Source organism: Centruroides sculpturatus, unplaced genomic scaffold (genome assembly GCF_000671375.1).
Source record: "Centruroides sculpturatus isolate CEXI.00-Female unplaced genomic scaffold, Cexi_2.0 scaffold836, whole genome shotgun sequence".
Lineage (NCBI taxonomy): Eukaryota > Metazoa > Arthropoda > Arachnida > Scorpiones > Buthidae > Centruroides > Centruroides sculpturatus.
In genome coordinates this window covers 1-22,630 of record NW_019385265.1, presented here as the reverse complement: position 1 = coordinate 22,630, position 22,630 = coordinate 1, and the positions used below count along the sequence as shown (strand labels likewise).

The following is a 22,630-nucleotide window of genomic DNA, read 5'->3' as shown; positions in this document are numbered from 1 at the left end:
CAGTCACCCTGGAATGTACTTCGAATCGTCTTGTTACTCTGTTCGTGTTACTGTGAATTTACTTATCAATTTGTTAACAATGTATATTTTTATGGCTTTACTGTTTTACCGGTACCTCTGTTTATTATTACGTTATTGCACCAACATTACCGTTTTTAACGAGAAATCTTGTATATCGTATGCTTAATCTTTTAATTAATGTTCAACGCGTCGAATCCACATGTCAAATGTAAGTCCACATTTTTGTTCATTTATGTCAATCACGGCCTTTTTATAAAATTGTTAACCTCCTATTAATTTTTGTAGCAAATAGCTGATGAGGGACTCTATGTCCGAAATGCATTCTGAAAATAAAATAGTGTTTTTCCAAATCTAACTTGATGTCCTGTGGTGGTGTAATAAGTCTAGAAGTAAAGTAAAGCCAATCTTAGCGCTCACTAACCATTGAGAAGACTAGACAAGAAGCGTATCATAGCAAAATTATTATATTTTACAGAAATTTATAGAAATAAGTTTAACCTATAGTTTCTAGTTTGCATTCAACTAAATATTCAATTAATGTAATTTAATACAGTGCTTATTTTAAATACAGACAGAAAAATGATATATGCACATAAATATTCATCACTTCGTTTATTTTTCATGACGTTCTTCCATAGAAGAAATTTCATTACAAACTTAATATATATATTTCTTTTGGCACATAAATTCCAGATTTGATATTTTGAACAATATTTTATATTTAATAAACTTACAGAACATCACACATACATAAATACATTCGATTTTTACAAAGGGACAATAATATACTACCCAATTATTAAAAGTCGGTCTGCAACAATTAAACCGACTTTCAGAGCTGTCTGAAGGGCTGTGTACATATATAAACGTCCATAATAAAGATAATACAGACAATACTGCTGAAGATACCGACATTTTACCTTAATATACTTTATACCTTGTATGTATATATAGACTTTCACATCTTTTTAAACATCTTTAACTTAAATAACAAGTTGAGCGTGTAATGTATATCTTGTTCTAAAATTCTACGTGTTCCCAATTTTACAAATTTTCATTTTAAAGGCAGTATTTTTATTAAAATCGTCAAATTCATTATTGCGTCGATCCTTCAGCAGTTGTCAACACAATATTTATTATACTATCACATTATTGTCCAGCACAGTATCACTCTAGAGAATTAATAGAGAAAAATATTACTTTGGAATATACGAGTTCGCTAATATACTGTATTTACATACAATATATTCAAAGGTATTTGAATATGAATAAAATGACTAGTATATTGGGAAAAATAATTTAAAAAATAAAATATTAATGCTAAATATAAAATCTCGATATGTAAGAGAATCATTAAAACAAGAAGATAAAACTATAATCACTTGATTTTTCAAGTTGTTGCGGGTATCGATATTAGAATTAGTACGAAAGTGATTTACTTAAAATTTATACTACTAACATCTTTACAAATCTTATTATGTTCAACTTTGTTAAATTCAATATATTATATAGTTATATATATATATATATTGTAATGTATAAATTGTACTATACATATAAAAATTCTGCTATCAACTGACTATTCAGTGCAAGTGCAGATAGCGACAAAGAGGTTGCTGAGATATGTAAAAAAATCTTTCATTTTCAAAACTTGTAACATACTATTATATATAATTTTATTTCAACATCAAAGCACTCCAAATTTAATATTCTTTTACAGTGCACAACAATTTGATTATTGAAAATTTCTTTCAAAAATTGAATTTATAAATAATATATATATATTTATTTATATACAGTATAATTAAATTGTTACATAGAAATATTAAATGCAAACTTTATAATTCCATTTTGTATTTTCAAAAATATAAATAATTTTTATTAAAGTGATAAATTAACTGAACAATATTAAATAGATAAAAATATAAAAGCAACTTCATTGCAAAAAATATTCTTACTTTGGTATAACAATAATTTATTTCATTTATAAATAATTTAACATCATTAATGTTCTTATAATAATAAATATAACAGATATTTTAAAAAATTTCAATTTCTGAATATATAATCAAAACTAAATATAACATAATCATATTTAAATAACTTTTTAGTTTTTCTCCTAAACTAAAAAAGTAATCTTGATATTCTGTTTTCATTAAAAACAGTACAAATTACAATCTATAAACAATCTATTGTCGTCATAATACATGTCAAATCCTTTCTTTTTGAACCCATTAATCATATTTTACTTTTTAATTATTTTCAAAATTATGAAAAATGAATGCAAAAAATCATTCAGTTCCATATCTCTTACAATTATATGGAAGACTAGCCATCAAAAATTGCTTCCGGTCGTATTTGATGTATACAAATATTTTTAATACAGTTCAACCATTTAAATTATCCTCATGACTCCGAGTTGTCATGCCTTCTCTGGAAGAATGACGCCATCTAATCGAAGAATGGACATCTTCAGATATTCTGCCATCGATATCCACTGAAGAACTATGTCCTGCTGGTCTGTGCTGTAGTCTATCAGTTGTATGAAGACAGTGTAAACTGCTAGAATTCCTTTTTCCACTAACACAATCTTGAGAAATGGAAAGGCCTGGAGCACCTAGATTAATGATGATGGTCTTATAGACTGCGCTTCCACAACTATCTTCGCTTCCACTACTTGCACTCTCTTCCATCACGGATGATCTCGCTTCTGCTACACTGTCTTCACTTCTAGACATGGAACTTAATACTTGTTCTTTAGTGTCCACAGATTCAATCTCTGAATATAAACCATCCGCACTATTAGAACGATCATTTGCATTTTTCCTACACACTCCATTCGATTGATTCAGAGGAATGCGAGTCCGATCTTGCGGATAAAATTCGTTAAATGGATATATCACCGAAATGTGGCATTTTTCAGCGTTATTTAGTTGCTCTCTCCAATCTGTGTAGTTAGCGTCTTTAGAAACGTCATCTTCTGGAGACAGCATAGACATTAAAGTATCCGATCGAACAAATCGCTGTTTTAACAATGATAAAAGAGATTCTAATAAATCGTCCGATGTCTGGATGCTTTTCTCTGATTTTCCATTACGAATATTCGACTGGAATGACTCTGGTTCGTCTGTCGTGCCATAAGCCTGTCTAAGAATGCCCACTAATCTTTTCTTATCTTGCCCATCTGCTGATGTGTCATCACCACTCGATGTGCTACGGACAGCGGGCAATTTTCCTATTCCAGGTGGAAATGGTGACGATTCGATTCTTCTAATGTTGCAACGTCGATCCATAGCTTCAGCTTCACGTATTGCTCGAATTCTTTGAGCGATGTTTGCAGCTAATTTATCTCTTTTTCTAATACGAAATCTATGAAATAAATTCAGGCTATTCGATCCTTTTGATACTTTAGCTTGTACAGTTAGAGAATGGTTCCTGAAAATAGAAGAATCTTCACATTAAATGAATATTTAAAATTTTATATATTTTTGTTTTCTCATATAAATTTTAATTCTCCATTTAGACAATTTTTAAGTTCTAAAGTAATATCTATGATTTATCTAAAGTTGAATAGTTTTAAAACTATTGATATTAATGTTTTTACTATTAATTAATTGATAAAACTAATCTAAAATAATTTAGTTTTTAACTCGTCCACTAAGACATATTAAAACTTGTTATATCAAGGAAAGAGGAGTCACAAACACTACAGGCTAACACTCATATCACAGAAATTTATTGTAAAACTTTTCTGTTTCCTGTAACACTTTAGACAAATGTTACAATAAACTTCTGTGATATGAGTGTTAGCCTGTAGTGTTTGTGACTCCTTTTTCCTTGATATAACAAGTCTTAATATAAGTAAGTCTTCGTGGACGAGTTAAATTACTAAATTTATGTAAAGAACAAGAAGCAAATAATATAATCTAAAAGAATATTAATTATGTTATCACAAATCTGCAATTAATATTAGGCCTAAAGTTAAAAGAAATGCATAGGTTACTGAAATTTATGTTTATTCTTAAAAGATAACGGGCTCAATTATTTTATAGATTATAAAATAATATTTTAAAGAATTAACAAAATTAAATATACATTACATTTCGATATTTATTTGTATCAACATTCAATTTTCTAAAAATAGAAAAGGACGTTTTAATAAGGAAATGATTAAAGCTCCAATTGTATTTTATGATCTCCGTTATTGTCCCGAGACAGGAGAAAGTATCAAGGCCATTATTTATTATAGCTTTACAATTCGTTAAGTTTGTCTCACATTACGTAATTTCACATTATACCGGTAATATTAAGGAGTCAATTTATTCTTTAAAAGTACTGTACTGAAAATTTTATTAAACATTCTTTAATTTATTTTAATAGTACAAAAATGAATTTAATAATAATAAATAGAGTTTGTTTCATTTGATATCTGTAATTAAATTTTTTATAAAATACAAAATTGAAATAGTAACGAATTAGCTGTGAAATGAGAAATTGAAAATCTTTATATTTTAAGTCAGTTTTAAGTTTTAATTTATGTTCAAGTGAATGAAGCAGAAACGATATTAAAATATTGATTAATAAAATATTGTAGAACAATGGGAATTTATGCAGCTAATATCGAATCGCTATTTCGGAACTTCGTTTTCTTGTAACAAAAAATATATTTAATAAAACAGAAAAATATATAACTTTATCTTTCAATATATCTTGAGAAAGAAACAAAATTTGTTTTGAAGAAATAATCAAGATTTTATTTCTTAATCAAATTACTTCGGAGAAATAGATCAGTAATAAAATTCAACAGAATTTAGCTATATTTCATTAAGTAATTGAGTTTTCGACAATTTTAATTATTAAAGTTTTCTAATTAATCCTTAAAAAAATATAAACTGATAATTTGCTTAAAATTAAATTATTATTAATTTTTATCTAATTTTATATTATTAATAGAGTCTAATGAAAATTAATTTAATTATATTCATACGATGCATTCAAATGAATATGAAAATAAAAATAATTATTAGAGATTTAAAGTTTTTTCCTGCGTTGTCTAGACAGACATTTCTGTTCACTAGTTATTGCCTGCATCCAAATACCTGGTGACAGAGTTTGTTATTTAAGCCTAAAAGGAAAGTCTCGTCCGTCCATTAGTCTTCATTTCTAAACAATCTGATCTCCGTCTCCATGGGGCCACAAGATTTATACAACCAATCTTCTGTTAAACAGTTCAATAATAAATATTTCTGTATTTAAATAACTTATCGATACATAAAGATATTCATAAAAGGTATATTCAAAACACTGACTATTTTAAATCAGAGCAGTTAAATTATAAAATTATCAGCCAATAGTCTAAATTTAATTTAACTTTTCCCCCCTGCATCAGAGTTTTCAAACAAGTTTAGATTCTTTCGAATTTTTATTTTTACTTTAAATTACTATTAAGTCAGAAAATCACATATACATTAAAGCTATATAAACAAGACTAAAACGTTTTCGACATTTGAATATTAAATTTTCGGTTTAATTTCAGCCCTGTCAAAATTCTTAAGTCTTTGGAGACATAGTAAACGATTTTCTAATCAAATTTTATCTTTCTTCCTAAAGATATTTTTATGAAGGATATCTTTTTCTAATTAAAGGAAAACTGTTTTTGAAAATACTGATAAAACACGGCAAGAAAAATGATAAATAAGTCACTATCATATTTCCGTATTTTATTAATTATCATCAAAGAAATTTGCCTACTTTTTTATTCAAATTTGAAGATTATTTAACTAAAGCTTAAGATGATAAATTAGCCTTCACGTTAAATTTTTTTTTAATTTTTTTTTAAATTAATAAAAATTTGTAAAAATTTAGTTTAATAAGAAAAGAAACGAAAATTTCAACATTATATGCCGTATGTAAAATAAATATAGACTTAAATGTAATATTTTACATTATAATTTTAAATTTCATTTATTTTAGACTGCATAATAGAAACTTATTTACTAGACATATATGACATAAGATGCTTAATAATTATTTCAAGGAAGCTAATTTATAATCATAAATTTGATGTTTTTAATAAAAACAGTTATTAAATCTGAATATTAATTATGACAATTTCATCGATCACGTTATCTTCAAAACACGAACAGATTTGACAAACAATAATGAATTGTTATGGCTTCATAATTATATACTAACTAATTAGCAATGTCTAGTGCTAATGACATCAAAGAGGGAATCTCGAAAATCCCTCATAATGCATCAAATGTTATTAGCAATACTATGCCTTCATAAAACGGAATTCTCTCCGTACATGAATCTTGATATATTATGCTTCTCTCGTTTCTACCGTTTGATCTTTAGCTTATCTATAACTTATGATAAATGGTAAATTTTAACAATATTAAATCAAAAATATAATTTCAAATAAAGATTATACTAAAAGATAAACATTCATTTGTCATAACAGCATATATCTTATATATAAATTTATATTAAAAATATTTCAAACTAATAATTTAAATTTATTTGTGTTGCTGAAAAGGTTCATGTACAAAAAAATTGTCTTTCTTAATTAGATACACAGTTTAATTTCTGTATCACTACAAACTTTTTAAACTTTATAAATTCTTCAAATTTTAAGTCGTCATTTAAAATTTCCTGCTGATTCTTTAAGAAAAATATCCTTTAATCACCACCTATTAAAGTGATTTAAATTTCACTTCGACTTAGCTTATATTAAAGGAATATCAATCTCGATAAAGTGTCTATTGACTTCCTAAAAGGGTCTTCCTATTGTTTTAATGGTTGACTGCACAATAACGTAATTTTGCATAAAAGACTGAAAGAAAATTTCCCCTCCAATAAATAAACATTTATAGGTCAAATTTAAAAATCGATCAATAAAATACAGGCGTTTATTACTCTGATGAAGAATAGATTAAACCCATCTTAGAAATATGACATTTCTGATTTCATTGCATGAAATATTCATTTTTGTATGGAAATTTAAATCAATATGATGATATATTAACTATAGTTTAGTGAATTAAATTAAAAGCTTTTCGTATATCTAGTGCATAACAAAATCAAAAGAAAGAATAATATTTAAATAATGTATCAAGAGAATGCAATATGACAAAATCAGGTCAAATATTTGATTAGAATATCACATAAAAAATAAAGTGTAAGTAAATTTTAAAATTCGCCATAAAAGAAATTTCTATTTTTGTTGAAAAATATCTTCTTTAAAAGAATAAATGCTGGAATTGCATATTAGTGTTTTGTTAATATTACAGATGAAAATAACTTATTTTCATTTTAATTTAATGTAAAATTAATATTTTAATTCTCTTTAAATATAATCCAAATTTCGAACAGAATGAAATAAATTTTTAAAAAAATTTCAGTATTACCGATTTTAAATATCCTTAATTAAATATCTATTTTCATACTTAAAATACTTATATTTAATATGAAAATATATTCGTTATACAACTTTTTTAAATTAGACGAACTAGATACACATGTATTAATGTAAATGTTTTCAATCCAGAAACTTTCTATAATTTTATGCACAGTTAATGTTAAACAAAAATCAGTGATGTATATAACGAAAATCGAGAATTTATATTAAAAAAATTATTTTAAAGTATTTTAATTTAATTTTAGTTAGTTTATTTAATTACTTTACTTCGGTAAATTTTTTTTTAAATTTTATTCAGTTTTAATTTAAAGGAAATAAGTTTAAAAAGAGAAATCTTTCAATGTTAATAGACGTATACATTTATATAAATGTAATTTTTTAATATAGGCTATATTTATTTATAGTTATAATATTTAATTCGTAAAATTTTACCTATTAATTTTAACAAATTATTCAGTTTTACACACGAATGTACTGTACTAGCGGATTTCCCATTAGTAGACCCGGGCATAGAGCCGCAAGAGTTTGGGAACGCAATAATTTTAAATAATAATAATAACAATAAATAATGAAAAATAATTTTATGTAGAAACAATTCATAAAAGAAATTAGTTCAAATTAAAAGCTCAAGTAAGAACAAAATAAGACATCGGTTGAGTAATATTAAAATATGAATATATAGTATTTTACATAAACACAGTGATAGTACTAGTAACGAGTTTTCAATAGCATAGCCCTTTGTTCTTTTGATGTTTAAAAATTCGCAAAAATAATGTCATTACAGAATTAAAATTACAAAATGGAATCATTCGGTATAAAAGTGGCAGTTTAGGAGATGCCACAATTATTTTAAACTAAGTTATATTGTGGATATAGGGGAGTCATATTTCTAAATCCGCCACTACACAAATATCGTGCTAACACAAGTGCAAAAAAAATAATAATGAAAACTTTAATTAGTAATAATAAAAATTTAATATAGGGCAAAAATTTCTGCTAATTTTTTCCATGTTTTTTTTTGTACAAGTTTATCTATTATTCTAACCGAATATTAAATCATAAATACTACAGATCTAGATAACGTTAGATCTACAGGAGAGCGTCGTTATATCCGAAAGCTGGTTATCCGAAACGTCTGTTATCCGAAAGAATTCCAGTCGGCAAATTTAAATTTTCGCTAGTGCTGTGGCGCTGCAATCTTCGGCTATTTCTTGGGCTACTCAAATATTTTACGTTTTTGATACTAAATNTCGAAATTAATCTAAAAACTTTAAATTGACTTTTGTTGGCTTATTTTACATTAATTAAACAAATAATAGTTTTAGTATTTATCGAATAGTTTAATATATCATAAAAATTAACAAAAAATAAATAAATTCAACAAATATACTGTATAAAACAAGTTTATCAGCATTGCTTTAATTTTACATAAATTATAAATTTATACAATGAATAAAATACATTAAAATTGCAAAAAAATTTATAAAATCAGTAAAGAATGTAGTACATGCATTATAATATTATCTTATTATTTAAAATATAAAACAAATTATTTAAAATTAATAGAAATTTTTTAAAAAATTAAAAATTTCAGCCATAATAGATGTAGAAAGTCTTTAAAATGTCATGCTTAATTTGTTGTGATTTTAATTACAACGAAAATAATCATCTATAGAAGTGCAGATCAACTATAAGAACAACTAATAAACACTCATAAGAGAAAGAAATATCCTTACATATACCTGGGTGACTCCACACTGAATTCTGACGTAGAATGCGATGAATTTCGCGAAACTCCAGTGTTGACATATCCAATGTGGCATCTGACATCTTTGGCTGTTGTAAAAGCACTCCTATTATTCTTTTCTGGTCTGAATAAAATTATATAAACTTTAGGACAAAACAATAGGACAAGTGCCACTATAGCACTGAAACTGACACTTAAACACATGGTGATGACTTTGGAAGTGCTACCAAAATATATTGGTATGAACGCTAACCAGATGACTAGAGTGGTATACATAGTAAAACCAATGAATTTGGCTTCGTTAAAGTTTTCTGGTACATTACGGGTTTTTATAGCATAAACAGTACACATGGCAATAAGAAAGAAATCGAATCCTAACGGTGCTATAACTCCCAAAGTTGTGGTATTGCATATGAGTCTTACTCTATCTAAAGAAGGATATGCAAGCATAGAATCGGCAGGTTCCAAAATTAGCATGGCTGTTATTATACTAACTTCCACAAATATTAACAGCCAAGTAATAACAACTTGCGCCATTGAACTCATGAAACGTGGTTTCCGAGTAATAATTTTTTTCTTGCTTCCTGCTAGGATTCTAACTGTTCTCCAAGTCTTCGTTACTAAAGCAGCATACATCATAGCGAAACTGAAACCAGGAAGTACTCTGGAGAGATAGCAAGAAACTTGAGTAGGACGAGCTAAGAGAGGAAAAGTAGTTCCGTGACAGAGAAACATTCCTACCATGATGACATAACAGAGTTCTCGAGTTGAAGACTTCACAACCGGAGTACTGTTATAACGAATAAATACGGCCATAACAAATACTGTGGCTATGAATCCAAGACATGCTATTGACATGGCTACAACTGCCGTAGTATCGGTCCAGTGAATATATTCAACAGAAATTTCATTGCAATCTGAAAATAATAATATATCATTTAGAAAATCATTTATTACGTGAATATTTATAATTTAACCTAACTTATATATTAATATAATATTATATTTAAACACTGTTTTAAAATTCAACATTAGTTGTGTTAAATAAACTATTTTTAAGTAAACAAATTAAATGAATAGCACATTTTAAAAATTATAATAGATTAATTTTATAAGAATCCATTATTTAATCTGTAAAATAATATTTTACAAGGATTATATTTTGTTTTTTTTCTTATTTCTAAATATTATAGGGCCTATACTGTATTTTTTAATGTTAAAATTGTTTTAAAGCTTTCAAATCTCACAAAAGATTGCTGAAGAAATTTGATAAAGTTATCCTTTTAAAACAAATTGAATCATTCCTTTGATAGATGTTAATAAGAATTTATAACATTTTAATTTATTCTACAATTTTATAGAATTACAATTTCGTAAATTATTATTTTTTCTTCAAAAACATTTTGTGATATGAAAATTGATATTTAAAGTAGCGAGTCATTTGTATATTGTTATAATTATTACTACATTGGTTATTTAACGTTTTGAGTAGATTAAGTTAATTTGAATTTACAAGAAATATTATGCGATAATTCACTTTAAATGAATAAAACACTCGAAATTATATTATTTATATTATTAATATTATTTTAAATCAGAGAGAAGTTTTTTTAATAATAAATATACAGGTATTTTTTTTATTTTCGTATCGAGTAATTTAAATTTGTTTTCAAAACTTAAACGAAAGTTCAATTAAAAATAATAAAAGGCTAATTAAAATGAATAATAAAGAATTTTCATGTTTGTACATTAATCAAAACTACAATTTGTAATATTAAAACGTATTAAAAATTAAATAGAACATTTATTGAAAGAGTTAGTTGAATGAACTGTTCGAGATTTAGTAGAAGAAGAAATACAGGACAAAAAAAGAAAAAGATGCTTGATGTTCTGATGAAAGAGACGAGAGCTATATTGAGTTAAAGAATATAAGATAGAGAGCACTAGGCACGATAGCAATGGATATATTAAGGACTGCCTTCTAGAGTAACGTAAAAGTGCTACCAAGAGTTTATATAACCATTACTCTAGAAATTATAGTAAAATATTTTCTTTTAAATTATTTTATTTTTAGCAATAATAGATTAATAAAAATTCAAAAATCCGATTATATCAAGTATATATGAAAAAAAATTGCATTATTTTTTTAAAACTTCAAATCAAAACGAATTATTAATGAATTTATACAACTTACTAGTCAAATTTTCATTTGGCCACCATCCTAAAGGACAGGATGCGCATGTAAATTCGTCTTTTAAATATTCATTTTCTCTGCATTGTACACAAACCCAACAGCACTTTACACTTTCCGACTGAATACTCTGTAAAGATAAGTCAAAATTTAAATTTTCCATTTACAATAAAAATATACTCTGTTGCAAAAACCCGATGCACCTTAAAGCTGCCGTGCAATATTAATCAAATTCTGAGGAGTGTGGAATGATAATAAATAAATAAATAATTCCCTACAATCTCGCAGCGCAAGAATAATCATTAAAGAACAGATTCGTCACAAATGGTGTACAGTACATTAGTAATTTGTAAAGCCATTTCTGACATTGGTCAGTTTGCGTTAATTGACAGAGGTGTTTGCCATTTTCTGATTTGTAATATTTAGGATGAAAATCTTATTTAATGATGTAGCTTTGTGCTGTGATGTAAATTTTTTTTCATACTATTCTAGGTACCATACGTGCAGAACCTGATTAAAATTGCACTCCGGATTTAAAGTGCGTCGATTTTTATATAACAGAATGTATTACAAAATATTAATGTCTTCAAACAATGTGTACATTTGTGCTGTATAAAAGTATTCTGAATAAATTCTTGGTTTCTAAAGAAATAGAAACTTATAATAAAATAAAATCATAAATATTTTTATATAAAATTGAAAAATTTTTAAATAATACATTATTTTAAGAACTTCTTAACAAACATTATATATTAATTTGGTATTGCCTATTTTAAATGGCATTGCTAAATTAATACTTTAGAGTTTATTTTCCTTTCATTTCCTTTTAAATTTCAAAAATTCACGAGAAAAATATACAGTAGATTTTTTGAAGACAGCAATCGTTTAATAATTCAGATCATGTTGATGTTTACTTTAATAGAAATAACATATCTAGAGTCAATATTATTTTTCAAATCAACATTTTTATGTTTATCGTTATAAGATATGATGTATTTTTAAAAAGAAACGTAAAAGATTTTAATAATATTTCTCAAAAAAACAATTATAATTCATCGTATGCTGTGCTGATTTATTTAAATAATTCATCGTTTAAAAATAAATATATGAAAATTTAATAAATTTTACATATAAAAATGAAACGAAACCTAACTAACTAGAATATTTTTTAAAATTTACTTTTGCTTGTCCTCGGGGACACGGTTTACTGCAAACAGATTCAGGTGGACCCCCGTCTTTCGACTGAGTTATCCATTGAATTTTACGATGAATTGTTAAATTTCCACTATTCCAAGTACCAACGAGAATGTAATCATAAGAACCATCTTTTAATTTTTGAAAATTCATTATATCGTATCTGAAAGTAAAATTTGAGATTCAATAACACATTTTCGTTTACTTTATCTACATTTAATAATATCATACCTTCCTGGAGGATCTCCGTTAGCATCAAATCTGACAGTTTCGTTCCCCCAGGTAAAGCTAACATTCATTAAATACTGAAGCAAAACAGAACCATTTACTGGCATCATAGCAGAACATAGCCCAGTTTTATTTGGGCAAAGTCCCCTTTGCATGTTATGAAGACCAAATGCCATTGTGTAAATTGCTTTCTTTACAAAAGCCATCTTCGTATCTTGTTTATATTTTTCTGACAAAGATTCACTTCCTAAATTTTCAATATAATAAGATTTTAATATATAAATTATAAATTTGGATAAAAATTTTATAATTGCCTATTGTTATTGATAAAGAGTAGTAGATAATTGTGAAATTTTATAAAACAAAGAAAATTAACTATTTAAGTATATTTCTTAAAACACGTTATTTTAAAACACAATTATAGCATCCACAAAGAAATTAGTAGTAAATTAATGTTAAAATACGAACAAATCAATAATTTTTCTCATTTAAAAATGTATTCAGCAGAGCGTCGATTATCCTAACATGAATTATCCGAAAAATCGATTAACCGAAATCGATTTCAGAGAGTACTAATTCTAGAAATTACAAGGTTTTTACGTAATAACGATTGTTGATTTTCTATAGTCCCGCTATTGAGCTATCTCGTTATTTTATTAATTTTACTATTCATCAGTACTGTGTAGATTACGAGGGAAAAAGTGGTGCTTCCTTTTAATAAATTTGTTGATTATACTCATTTATAATCAATCGTATGTATTAAATTTCTACGCCTTAATCCTTTTTTTTTATATATATTTTTTATTCCTTCTCTACCGAGTGTGATCGGTTGTCCGAAACGGTTGTCCAGTAGAGTCCCGATTATTTTGGAAAAAGTGGTGCTTCCTTTTAATAAATTTGTTGATTATACTCATTTATAATCAATCGTATGTATTAAATTTTTAACATTTAATCCTTTTTTTTAATATATGGTACATTACTTATTTGAAAGGGTTATCACACAAGCTATATTTATTAATTACAAATAATAAGTACTAAATTATATGTTTCGTGTAAATGTTTTTAGAACTGAATATTATTTTCAGAAAATTATCGTTCATATTTTTTATATTCTTATAATAAATAAAAAGAACATAATTGGTACATAAAGAATGTATAACAAGTTTTATAAAATAAACATAATAATAAATAAACGAATCTGTTAATATCATAAAAAAGCTGGCGATGTTACTGCTAGGCTTTCCCGACATTCTTTATTTGTTTTCATCCTAAANACTAATTATTTTATGAATAAATTTAATAATACTTTATCTGATAAATTTGAGAATTAATATGAAATTTAAAAAATTATAAAAAATAAAAATTTCGAGATTTTACATGAAATTGTTTATTTTTAATAAATAATATTAAATTATGATTATACTATAAAATTAATACTTTTTTAAAAAGAAAAAATACAAGTAAAAATATTGAACGTTCTATACCATTTAGCTTAGTCATTTATTAAAGATATTTTATCCTTGAAGGATATTTCAATATTTTTACTATGCTAGATCAAATTGCAAGAGTCTTTTGTGGTTGGAGCACACTAGGAAGCTGAAATGAGACCTATCAATGTACATTATTGCTCTTTTACCATCAATCACAGTGAGCGCTACCGGTTAAGTTCGACAAGACATTTATAGATATTGATGTGCCCCAGTTTCCACAGTTTAGCTAGTATATTCTTATGGCCTCTCGAAAAATGTTCTTTGATCGGGTCAAAATAGGAATTTATGATTGATGGACTTCGTTTGCTATCATAGACTGTTTTGATTCTAAATATAGAGGTGTTCATGTCATAAAGTGTTTGCTGAATGTTTCTTGAAGGTTATGACATGCAGTTTACATTCTGTAAAACTAGCCATAACATATACAGATATATATATATTTTCCATATTTCTAACGGAAAATTACAAAATATGAAAGAAAAGCCATATGTAAAACTGAAATAGGAAAAAAATGAATCTTTTCTTCGAAACAGAAATTCATTTTTTAAATATTAAAGACGCTTTATATTATTATATATTTAATTTAAAATATACGCTAAAATTAATTTTATTATTAAAAAGTATTAGTTAGATCTATGTTTAGATCAATATCAATCTAGAAATTCTGTATTAAAACTAGATTACCTGTACATGTTCGATTATATTTTGATTTGTGCTTTCTATCTGGCAATGAACAGTTGAAACGATGTTCCCAAAATTCTTTAAACCAAGGATTTCGATTGTTATTGTACGGTGTCAAATTGAAATAGTACGAATCAAACTCACTCACATAAGGTGAATATATCCTTACAGATATACCTCCAACAGCTACTTCTTCAATGTTTGCCACAACATCTCCTCTGTCTGACCAACCATCACTGTAATATTAAGATATAAAGAAAATGTTCATTATATACTAAAATATAATGTAAATGAAAGAAAAATTTTAATTTAGAAGATATAAATATTAATGCTTTTATATCTCTTATAATTAGGAATATCATACTTAAAAAATATACTGTATAAAAATCTTAAAAAGATAATTTACAAACTAAATAATGTTATATTTATTTTTTAGAAATAAATTTAAAATATAAGAGCTAATAAAACGTCATTTCATCCAGTCAGAGTTCTTTAGCATTTAATATTAATAATGTTACATTATATATAATAGAAGACAGAAGTATTTNAAAAAGATAATTTACAAACTAAATAATGTTATATTTATTTTTTAGAAATAAATTTAAAATATAAGAGCTAATAAAACGTCATTTCATCCAGTCAGAGTTCTTTAGCATTTAATATTAATAATGTTACATTATATATAATAGAAGACAGAAGTATTTTTATTAATTTAAGAAGAAGTAAAAAAGTCAGTTGTCATTTAATTTCTTCGAACAAAGTGAAACAGAATGTTGGTCAATTTTCCAATCTTCTTTTTCCACAGAGGAATAACATCGTTAAGGATCTAAAGTAATGATGCTATATGTGCTTACTTTGTGACATTTGACCGCAAATAAGAGAAAAATAAAAACGAAAAATGTAACTTCGATAATTTGAGAAACTACTTCATAAAATATAATCTTACTAATATTACAAAAATAGATTAAAAAAATTACTTTTTACTCTTCATTAAATTAATGTAAATGAGTCAGCATGGATTGATTTTACTGACTTCTGTACGTTTTGAAATATAATGATATATACTTATTACTTTATTATTTAAAAAAATTATTCTCGTTAATATAAAAGCGGAATACCGACAATACTATATTTCACATATTTTATAATTTATAACGTTTGTGAAATTGATTTTAAAATATCATTACAACACTACGTCGTAATCTGCAAAACTTACAAAACGTGTTCTATTATGAACGAATATTAATCTAATTTTTAGAAAATAAGAAATGTTAATTACACTATCTGAACACCTGTAGACCTACATTTTAGAAATTTGTTAAATAATAAATTTATATCCGAAGTAAACTGTTGTTCATTTACGTTAATCCAACTACATTCAAAAGATATAATTAATTTATTCCTTATTAATGCTGTAAAGGAAATCTTTAATTAAACTACTCTATGATAATCTTCACAGAATCTATTTAAAATTAAACATGCGATGATTGAAAGTATCTAATAAATTAAATTAAATTTTCTACCGAGCACAGAAAATCCAATTTTTATCTTTCTTAAGTAAACTTATTTCATTTCGTTAAAGATAAATAATTTCTCTTTCGCTATTTGAAAAAAAAAAAAACATTCATATAATTATACATACAAAAATATTCGAAATGTAAAATTAAAATTAAATAAAATTTTTAAAAATAAATTAAATTAGAAAATAATTTCATTTGATGAAAATAACTAATACTTTTATTAAAATTTAATATTTAAACTGCATACGAAGAGTTTAATAAGGAGAAAAATAAATTAAACTAACGAATCATATAGAAATTTAAATAATTGAATAATCGTAAAATAAAGTATGAAAACGTATTAATAATTAAAATTAAGTTTAAAATTAAAAAATAAATAATTTATTTTATTTAAATATGAAAAACAATCTGGGTAGCTTATATAATGAGTAAGTAGCACATTTGAAAATTTGATTAAACTGGACAAGTAAAACTTTTATTAATTAAATAATATTTTTGTTTAATAGTTGAAGAAAGGATAATAACATAAATTTAATGTATTTATAAAGAAATGAATGATTTATTCACCTTCCAATAAATAGAAATTGTCCACTTGCATTTAGCCGTTTGGCTGCACGCAAAATACCTTTGACAGTCATCCCTTCACAAAAGCATATCACAACGTGAGCATTTGGATATTTTTGCAAATTCCGTATAATCGCATCAAAAGCTTTGTCTTCGGCATTACTGAGAACAGAATCCGTTGTTGCAATGCAGATTCCAGCATCCTGAGCAAGTTTAATGAATACCTCTATTCCACTTACGCCATAACTTCCTGTAATATAACGAAATAACTTCATTAAAAATTTTATTAATATCTTAAATTTCTATTTAAATTTAAGATATTTCAATATAACGATATTTTTGTGTATACGTTTAATTATATTTTGTGTTTACTTACGTTGAAACTCAATCGGTTTCTATTGTCTAAATCTATATCTTAATTAAAATTCAAGTAAATTTATGTTTGCAATAGATTAATGTTTGCTATAGTTAATTAGTAGTTGATGAAGTTACTTTATTTGTTATTATAATAGTGGCAATTTAATATTTTGAGTCAAAATAATTAAAATAGACTTATAATTTAATTTCTAATTAATTTCATATTATAACCGTTTTTATATTATAAAAATAATTTAAAAAAAAATAAATCAGTATATTGTTTATTGATTAATTCGCTGATTTCGTTTTTGTATTATAATTAAATTATTAAATTTTTTCCAGGAATAATAAGAATCTTTTCAGGGCTGTGGAGTCGCGTAAAAATCTAACGACTCCAACTCCGACTCCGACTCCGACCAGGGGCGGACTTATTACCGAAAGAGACCCGGAAATTCTGATGTCATAACGTGACTCCAGAATAAAAAATTCAATAAATAGAGTTCTAATAAAGATAGAACGTAGAAACTTTTTTATTCCAAAGCTAAAAGACTCCTCTAAGTAATATATAAATATGTATTCGATAATTTTACTTTTCCGGCTGGTATATATAACAGAGGGAAAGTGTAGCTCTCGGTCAAAAAATGACCCCTCCCAAATTTTTACATTTTTGGACTTAGGACACCTTGAAATTTCGAGATATGCAAAAGATTCGAGGTTTTTTCTATATGTGTGTGGATGTTAGATTGTGTGTGTGTGTGTGTGTGTGTGAGCATGATTTTGTTCACCCTGTTTGAAGCCTAATAATTTCTGTGGTTAGAGTGGTTAGAATCGGAGTCATATGGTTTAACACAGGAGTTAGTTATTAAGCGTCAAAGTGGTTGAACTGAGTCATGTCTCCATTTCCATTCTAACATTTTAGACGAGAACATCTTAACGGGTTTTACTGTACTATTACAAAATGACAAAAAAAGCTTACTTTGAGGGTAGTGACGAGTTTTATTTTATTTTATTTTAAATTTTGTATGCTAATAACGAGTAAAATATTCATTAAGAGATATGACACATGACCACTTTTATGTCTTTACCCTGTCGACCTTTAAAATTAAAATTAAGAACCAAAATTTAATAGTATTAATGCTCCTTTATACGCAAGCTACAGTTCTATATTTCGTTAAACTTTACTAGTGATGTGCCGGATCGTTAAAAATGTATATCCGCGGATACGGATACAGATACGGATCTCAACTTTCGTACTCAGTTGGCGCCAGTGCGTGTGACCTTGGACCGATAGTTGACGCTTTGCGTTAGTAACGCGACGTGTTTTGACTTGCACTACGCGTGTTTTTGTTTATAGTTTAGTGTGACACGGAATAGCGTAGATTACGTTTGTATTTTTGGAGAGTGTTGAGTTAAATTAAAATAAAAATAATGTCGACAAAAAAGTTTAGTAGTGTAATATGAAAATATTTTACGATAGTAAATGAATTTTGCATGATAAAATTTTTGCAATGTGAATGTGCCAAATATGTGATTTTAAGAAATAAAAAGTGATTTGAATTGAAGTTATTAGTATTTTATTGCTACCTATCTTTAAAATTTTATATAAGTAATGAAATTCATTAAGATAAAAGATCCGTTAAAGATCCGCTAAAAAGTAGCGGATACGGATACGAATACGGATCTTTTTTTTCCCTCGGATATCCGCGGATACGGATACGGATATCCGGCACATCACTGAACTTTACCCATTTTGAAATATTGTTTAATATCTCAGAACGGAAAATAAAGAAATTAAACAAATTAGAAGCCAACACACATGCGCGCGAATTTTTCCTTTTTTATTGACTTTTTGAGGAGTTCGGGAGGTCTTCTTTCGTGTAGATTTGAAAAAAAAAAAAAACTTAGAAGGTCAAATTTGACACGATTCCAATACTTTTCCGTTTTATATACATAACAAGTTGGTAAGTAAAAAGGAGTCGGAGTCGGCGGATTTTTTGACGACTCCGACTCCGACTCCGGCTAAAACATCAAAACTCCACGACACCGACTCCGACTCCACAGCCCTGAATCTTTTAAATAACACGCAAACGATTCAGATATTACAAATTTTTTAAAATATAAACATGGCGTTTTCTATTCATAACAATTGTCTGAACTATTCAACAAATACTTCAAGTTTCACAACTAAACTTTGTTCGTGGAAAGGAAAAAAACTATTTTCGAAAACAAGTTTCTTAACTTCATTTCTTTCTCCTTTTATCTATTGTGGTTACTCTTAGAAAATCTTTATCGGAAATCGTTCATACAAAAGGTATTCGACTACAAATGAGTTCGATTTTTCTTTTATTTTTTGAAAGATCTGTGTGAAATGATTCGTGAATGATTTGAAAGTTGTTCAGTATATATAAACATCAAATCTCTCTTTTCACTAGAGGAAAATCGAAAACAACAAAGTTATTTATTTATCAAAATAACAAATATAAAAAAGAAATATTCTTCTAAAAATTGTTTTTCTTTCATTTTTTGCTCTAAAAGACTATTATAGTTTATTTAATTCTATTACATATGAATATAAAATATTTATACAAAAATAATTTAATACAATATGATAATTTAACGAGGTATTTTGTCAAGAAATTTTTGGCTTACAAAATTTCTAAAGACATAATTATCAATTGCAAACTCTATACTTATGAATTGATTAAGTTAATTAAAAAAATAAGTTATATGAAATGATTATATTACAATATCTATTACAAAAATACATTTCTTTTTAGTTTTATAATTTTAAAGTTATTCATTATCCTTAATCATTAAATGCAAAATCATTGCATTACAACAAAAACAGTTAGCCTACTTATCGTAACGGAAAATCAAACCAAATTGTTGCACGCATATTTGATTATTGCTATGTAGCTTATTTAATATATACTTATAAAATTACCACTCATTCTAAAAAACATCTTTTTGCAATTACTCATTGTTTGTTATATTCTATAATTCATATAAAGAATTCGAACAAATCAAAACAATTCTATCAAATAGGATACTGTTTGTTTAGTTTATTATCAAAAGTAACGATTCGTCTCAAAGAGCTTATCGTACTCGAAATGACCAGCTTCTTGAGACGAACAACGACCAACTTCGAGATAAAAGTTGTTATTAACCATTCAGACAACTTTCCAAGCAAATTGTGTACAGTCTGCATACCAAGTATGAAGCAGAGATCATTCGTTACTATTTTCGTCATGTAATTCATTTGCCATGCAATTCTTAATAAAATTGTTTCTACTTTTTCACCAAGCAATCGACAAGAACAGTTTTTCAATCAGATTAAAAAAGTGTTAAAGTTCGATAACGTACAAACTAACTTTTAAATTCATTCTCTATCCAACAAAGTTATCTTATCCGATAGATAGATTGATTAGTTAATGCGAGACACTAGCACATTTAGGCTATATACCGGCCACAATTACATCCATTATGGGCGATTCCATCAGTAATAGGCCGATAAGCTAGAATGTGGGTTAGGGAAAGACGTCCTAATCCATACTACCCATAATAAATTATAGGAGTCTGAATTAGTTTTAAATCCTTTCTCTGTGAAAGTAGACTAGCATCTCACCGTTTGGTCTGGCCGACTTTTATCTAGGGCTGCATTAACATATGGATATAACATGCTATAGCTTTCTTAGAGACTTATCTTACTGCTTATTACTAATATTTTAAGCACTTTACAGCCCAGAGTGTCTCTAAAGTGCTTAAAAGAGCCTTGTTTTAATCACATAGAAAATATCGGTTATTATTTTACATCTAATCAAAGTAATAATATACTTTAATTTTCCATTTATTTTCAATAACTTCGTGAAGAACAAAATCATATATTATAGAATAAACGTTAGAAAGAAAATAAGTAAAGGAGAAAAAAACTCGTTTTAACTTATAAAGTTATGTTTTTATATATTTGCATTGAATAAATTACTAAGCAGAATTCGATTAACAATGTAATAGACCTAAAATAGATTCAAAACAATGAAATATAATATTGTTAATATCATTGCACATGATATTAGACACAAATTAGCAACTTTCCTGTAGGCTTACAATTCTTATTACAATTGTGAACTATCATTTAATAATAAATTTATTAATATGAATTGACTTAGCAATGCATTTAACACGATAATTATAAATATACAAATTGAAATTTCAGCATCGTTGGCTTTAATATTTAAATATAATTAACTGATGAAATATTTAAAACATATTTTATTTAAACGTATTTGCATAAATTTCAAATATCAAATATATGTTCAGCCTACTATAAAATTAAACAAATAGATATCCTTATTCAATTACTAGATAAATATTCAATTCACATAAAATTATTATAACTTTCAATATATGTTAAAGCAAATATAGCACTATCTAATTCAAATTTTATTTCAAATATTTGAGCCTAAAACTTTTGAAAATGAATTAATTGATTTATCAAATCACTAACTCACTAACAAGCCTTGAGGAATCTTGTTTTTAATAGATTAAATGTAAAAAATATATAATCGAATTGGAATTTGTCAATTGGAATAATATTTTGTCAATAATTAAAGTTTGAAAAAAGATGTTATAATTTCAGTTTTTATTTACTTATAATTTTAAAATTTTAATTTAACATCAATTATTAATTATATTTCTAGAAAAGAATTTTAAAGTATTTTATTTTATAAAAGAAACTTAAAGATTTTTTAACACTTACATATAAATTCGCGTTTTTAATAAAAGGGTTATAAAAATGCCTAACCTTACTCAACATCGCATTTACTTTTAGAGAGATTTATAAGTTAAGTAAAGGTAATTTATACACACACTGTAAGTGCAGTCGCTTTCTGATATATCTAGCTGCATTATTTCTTCCTCAATATATAACAAAAGAAGAGAAAAATAAGATGAATGATCCTATTGAAGTAAACACAAAGTCAACCATTGACAGCTTAGCCCATTCAGTTCTACCCATTCTGTTTTCCACTGGGAAAAGGAGTGTTATTTGGTTGGTATGAATTCAACAAAACTGTTCTAAACTAATGCACTCAAAAGTGTCTATTATCTTCTGACAACTAAGAAGGGTTTTCTTTAGAATAAAGATGTAACAATTTCTAACACTGTATTATTCTACAAGCAATGTTTTAAAGGATTAGAAAGAGTGAAAGAGTGGAT

General features: G+C 26.1%; 1 protein-coding gene across 3 annotated transcripts; it reads right to left on the bottom strand.

Moving 5' to 3' along the window:
- Positions 1 to 2,136: 2,136 nt before the first annotated feature.
- LOC111636867 (metabotropic glutamate receptor 1-like) lies at positions 2,137 to 17,349 on the bottom strand. 3 transcript variants are annotated; one of them, XM_023382258.1, is made up of 7 exons: positions 17,063 to 17,349; positions 14,979 to 15,211; positions 12,808 to 13,051; positions 12,562 to 12,739; positions 11,386 to 11,512; positions 9,181 to 10,108; positions 2,137 to 3,456 (listed from the first exon to the last, which is right to left on the bottom strand). In XM_023382258.1, the coding sequence occupies exons 1-7, from the start codon at positions 17,332 to 17,334 to the stop codon at positions 2,409 to 2,411; spliced, it is 3,030 nt and encodes a 1,009-aa protein (XP_023238026.1). In that variant the 5' UTR covers positions 17,335 to 17,349; the 3' UTR covers positions 2,137 to 2,408. The 3 variants fall into 3 exon arrangements, with proteins under 3 accessions (XP_023238026.1, XP_023238027.1, XP_023238028.1); XM_023382259.1 differs by having other exon boundaries at positions 9,187 to 10,108; XM_023382260.1 differs by lacking the exon at positions 17,063 to 17,349 and having other exon boundaries at positions 14,979 to 15,053; positions 15,124 to 15,180.
- Between the last annotated feature and the right edge of the window lie 5,281 nt (positions 17,350 to 22,630).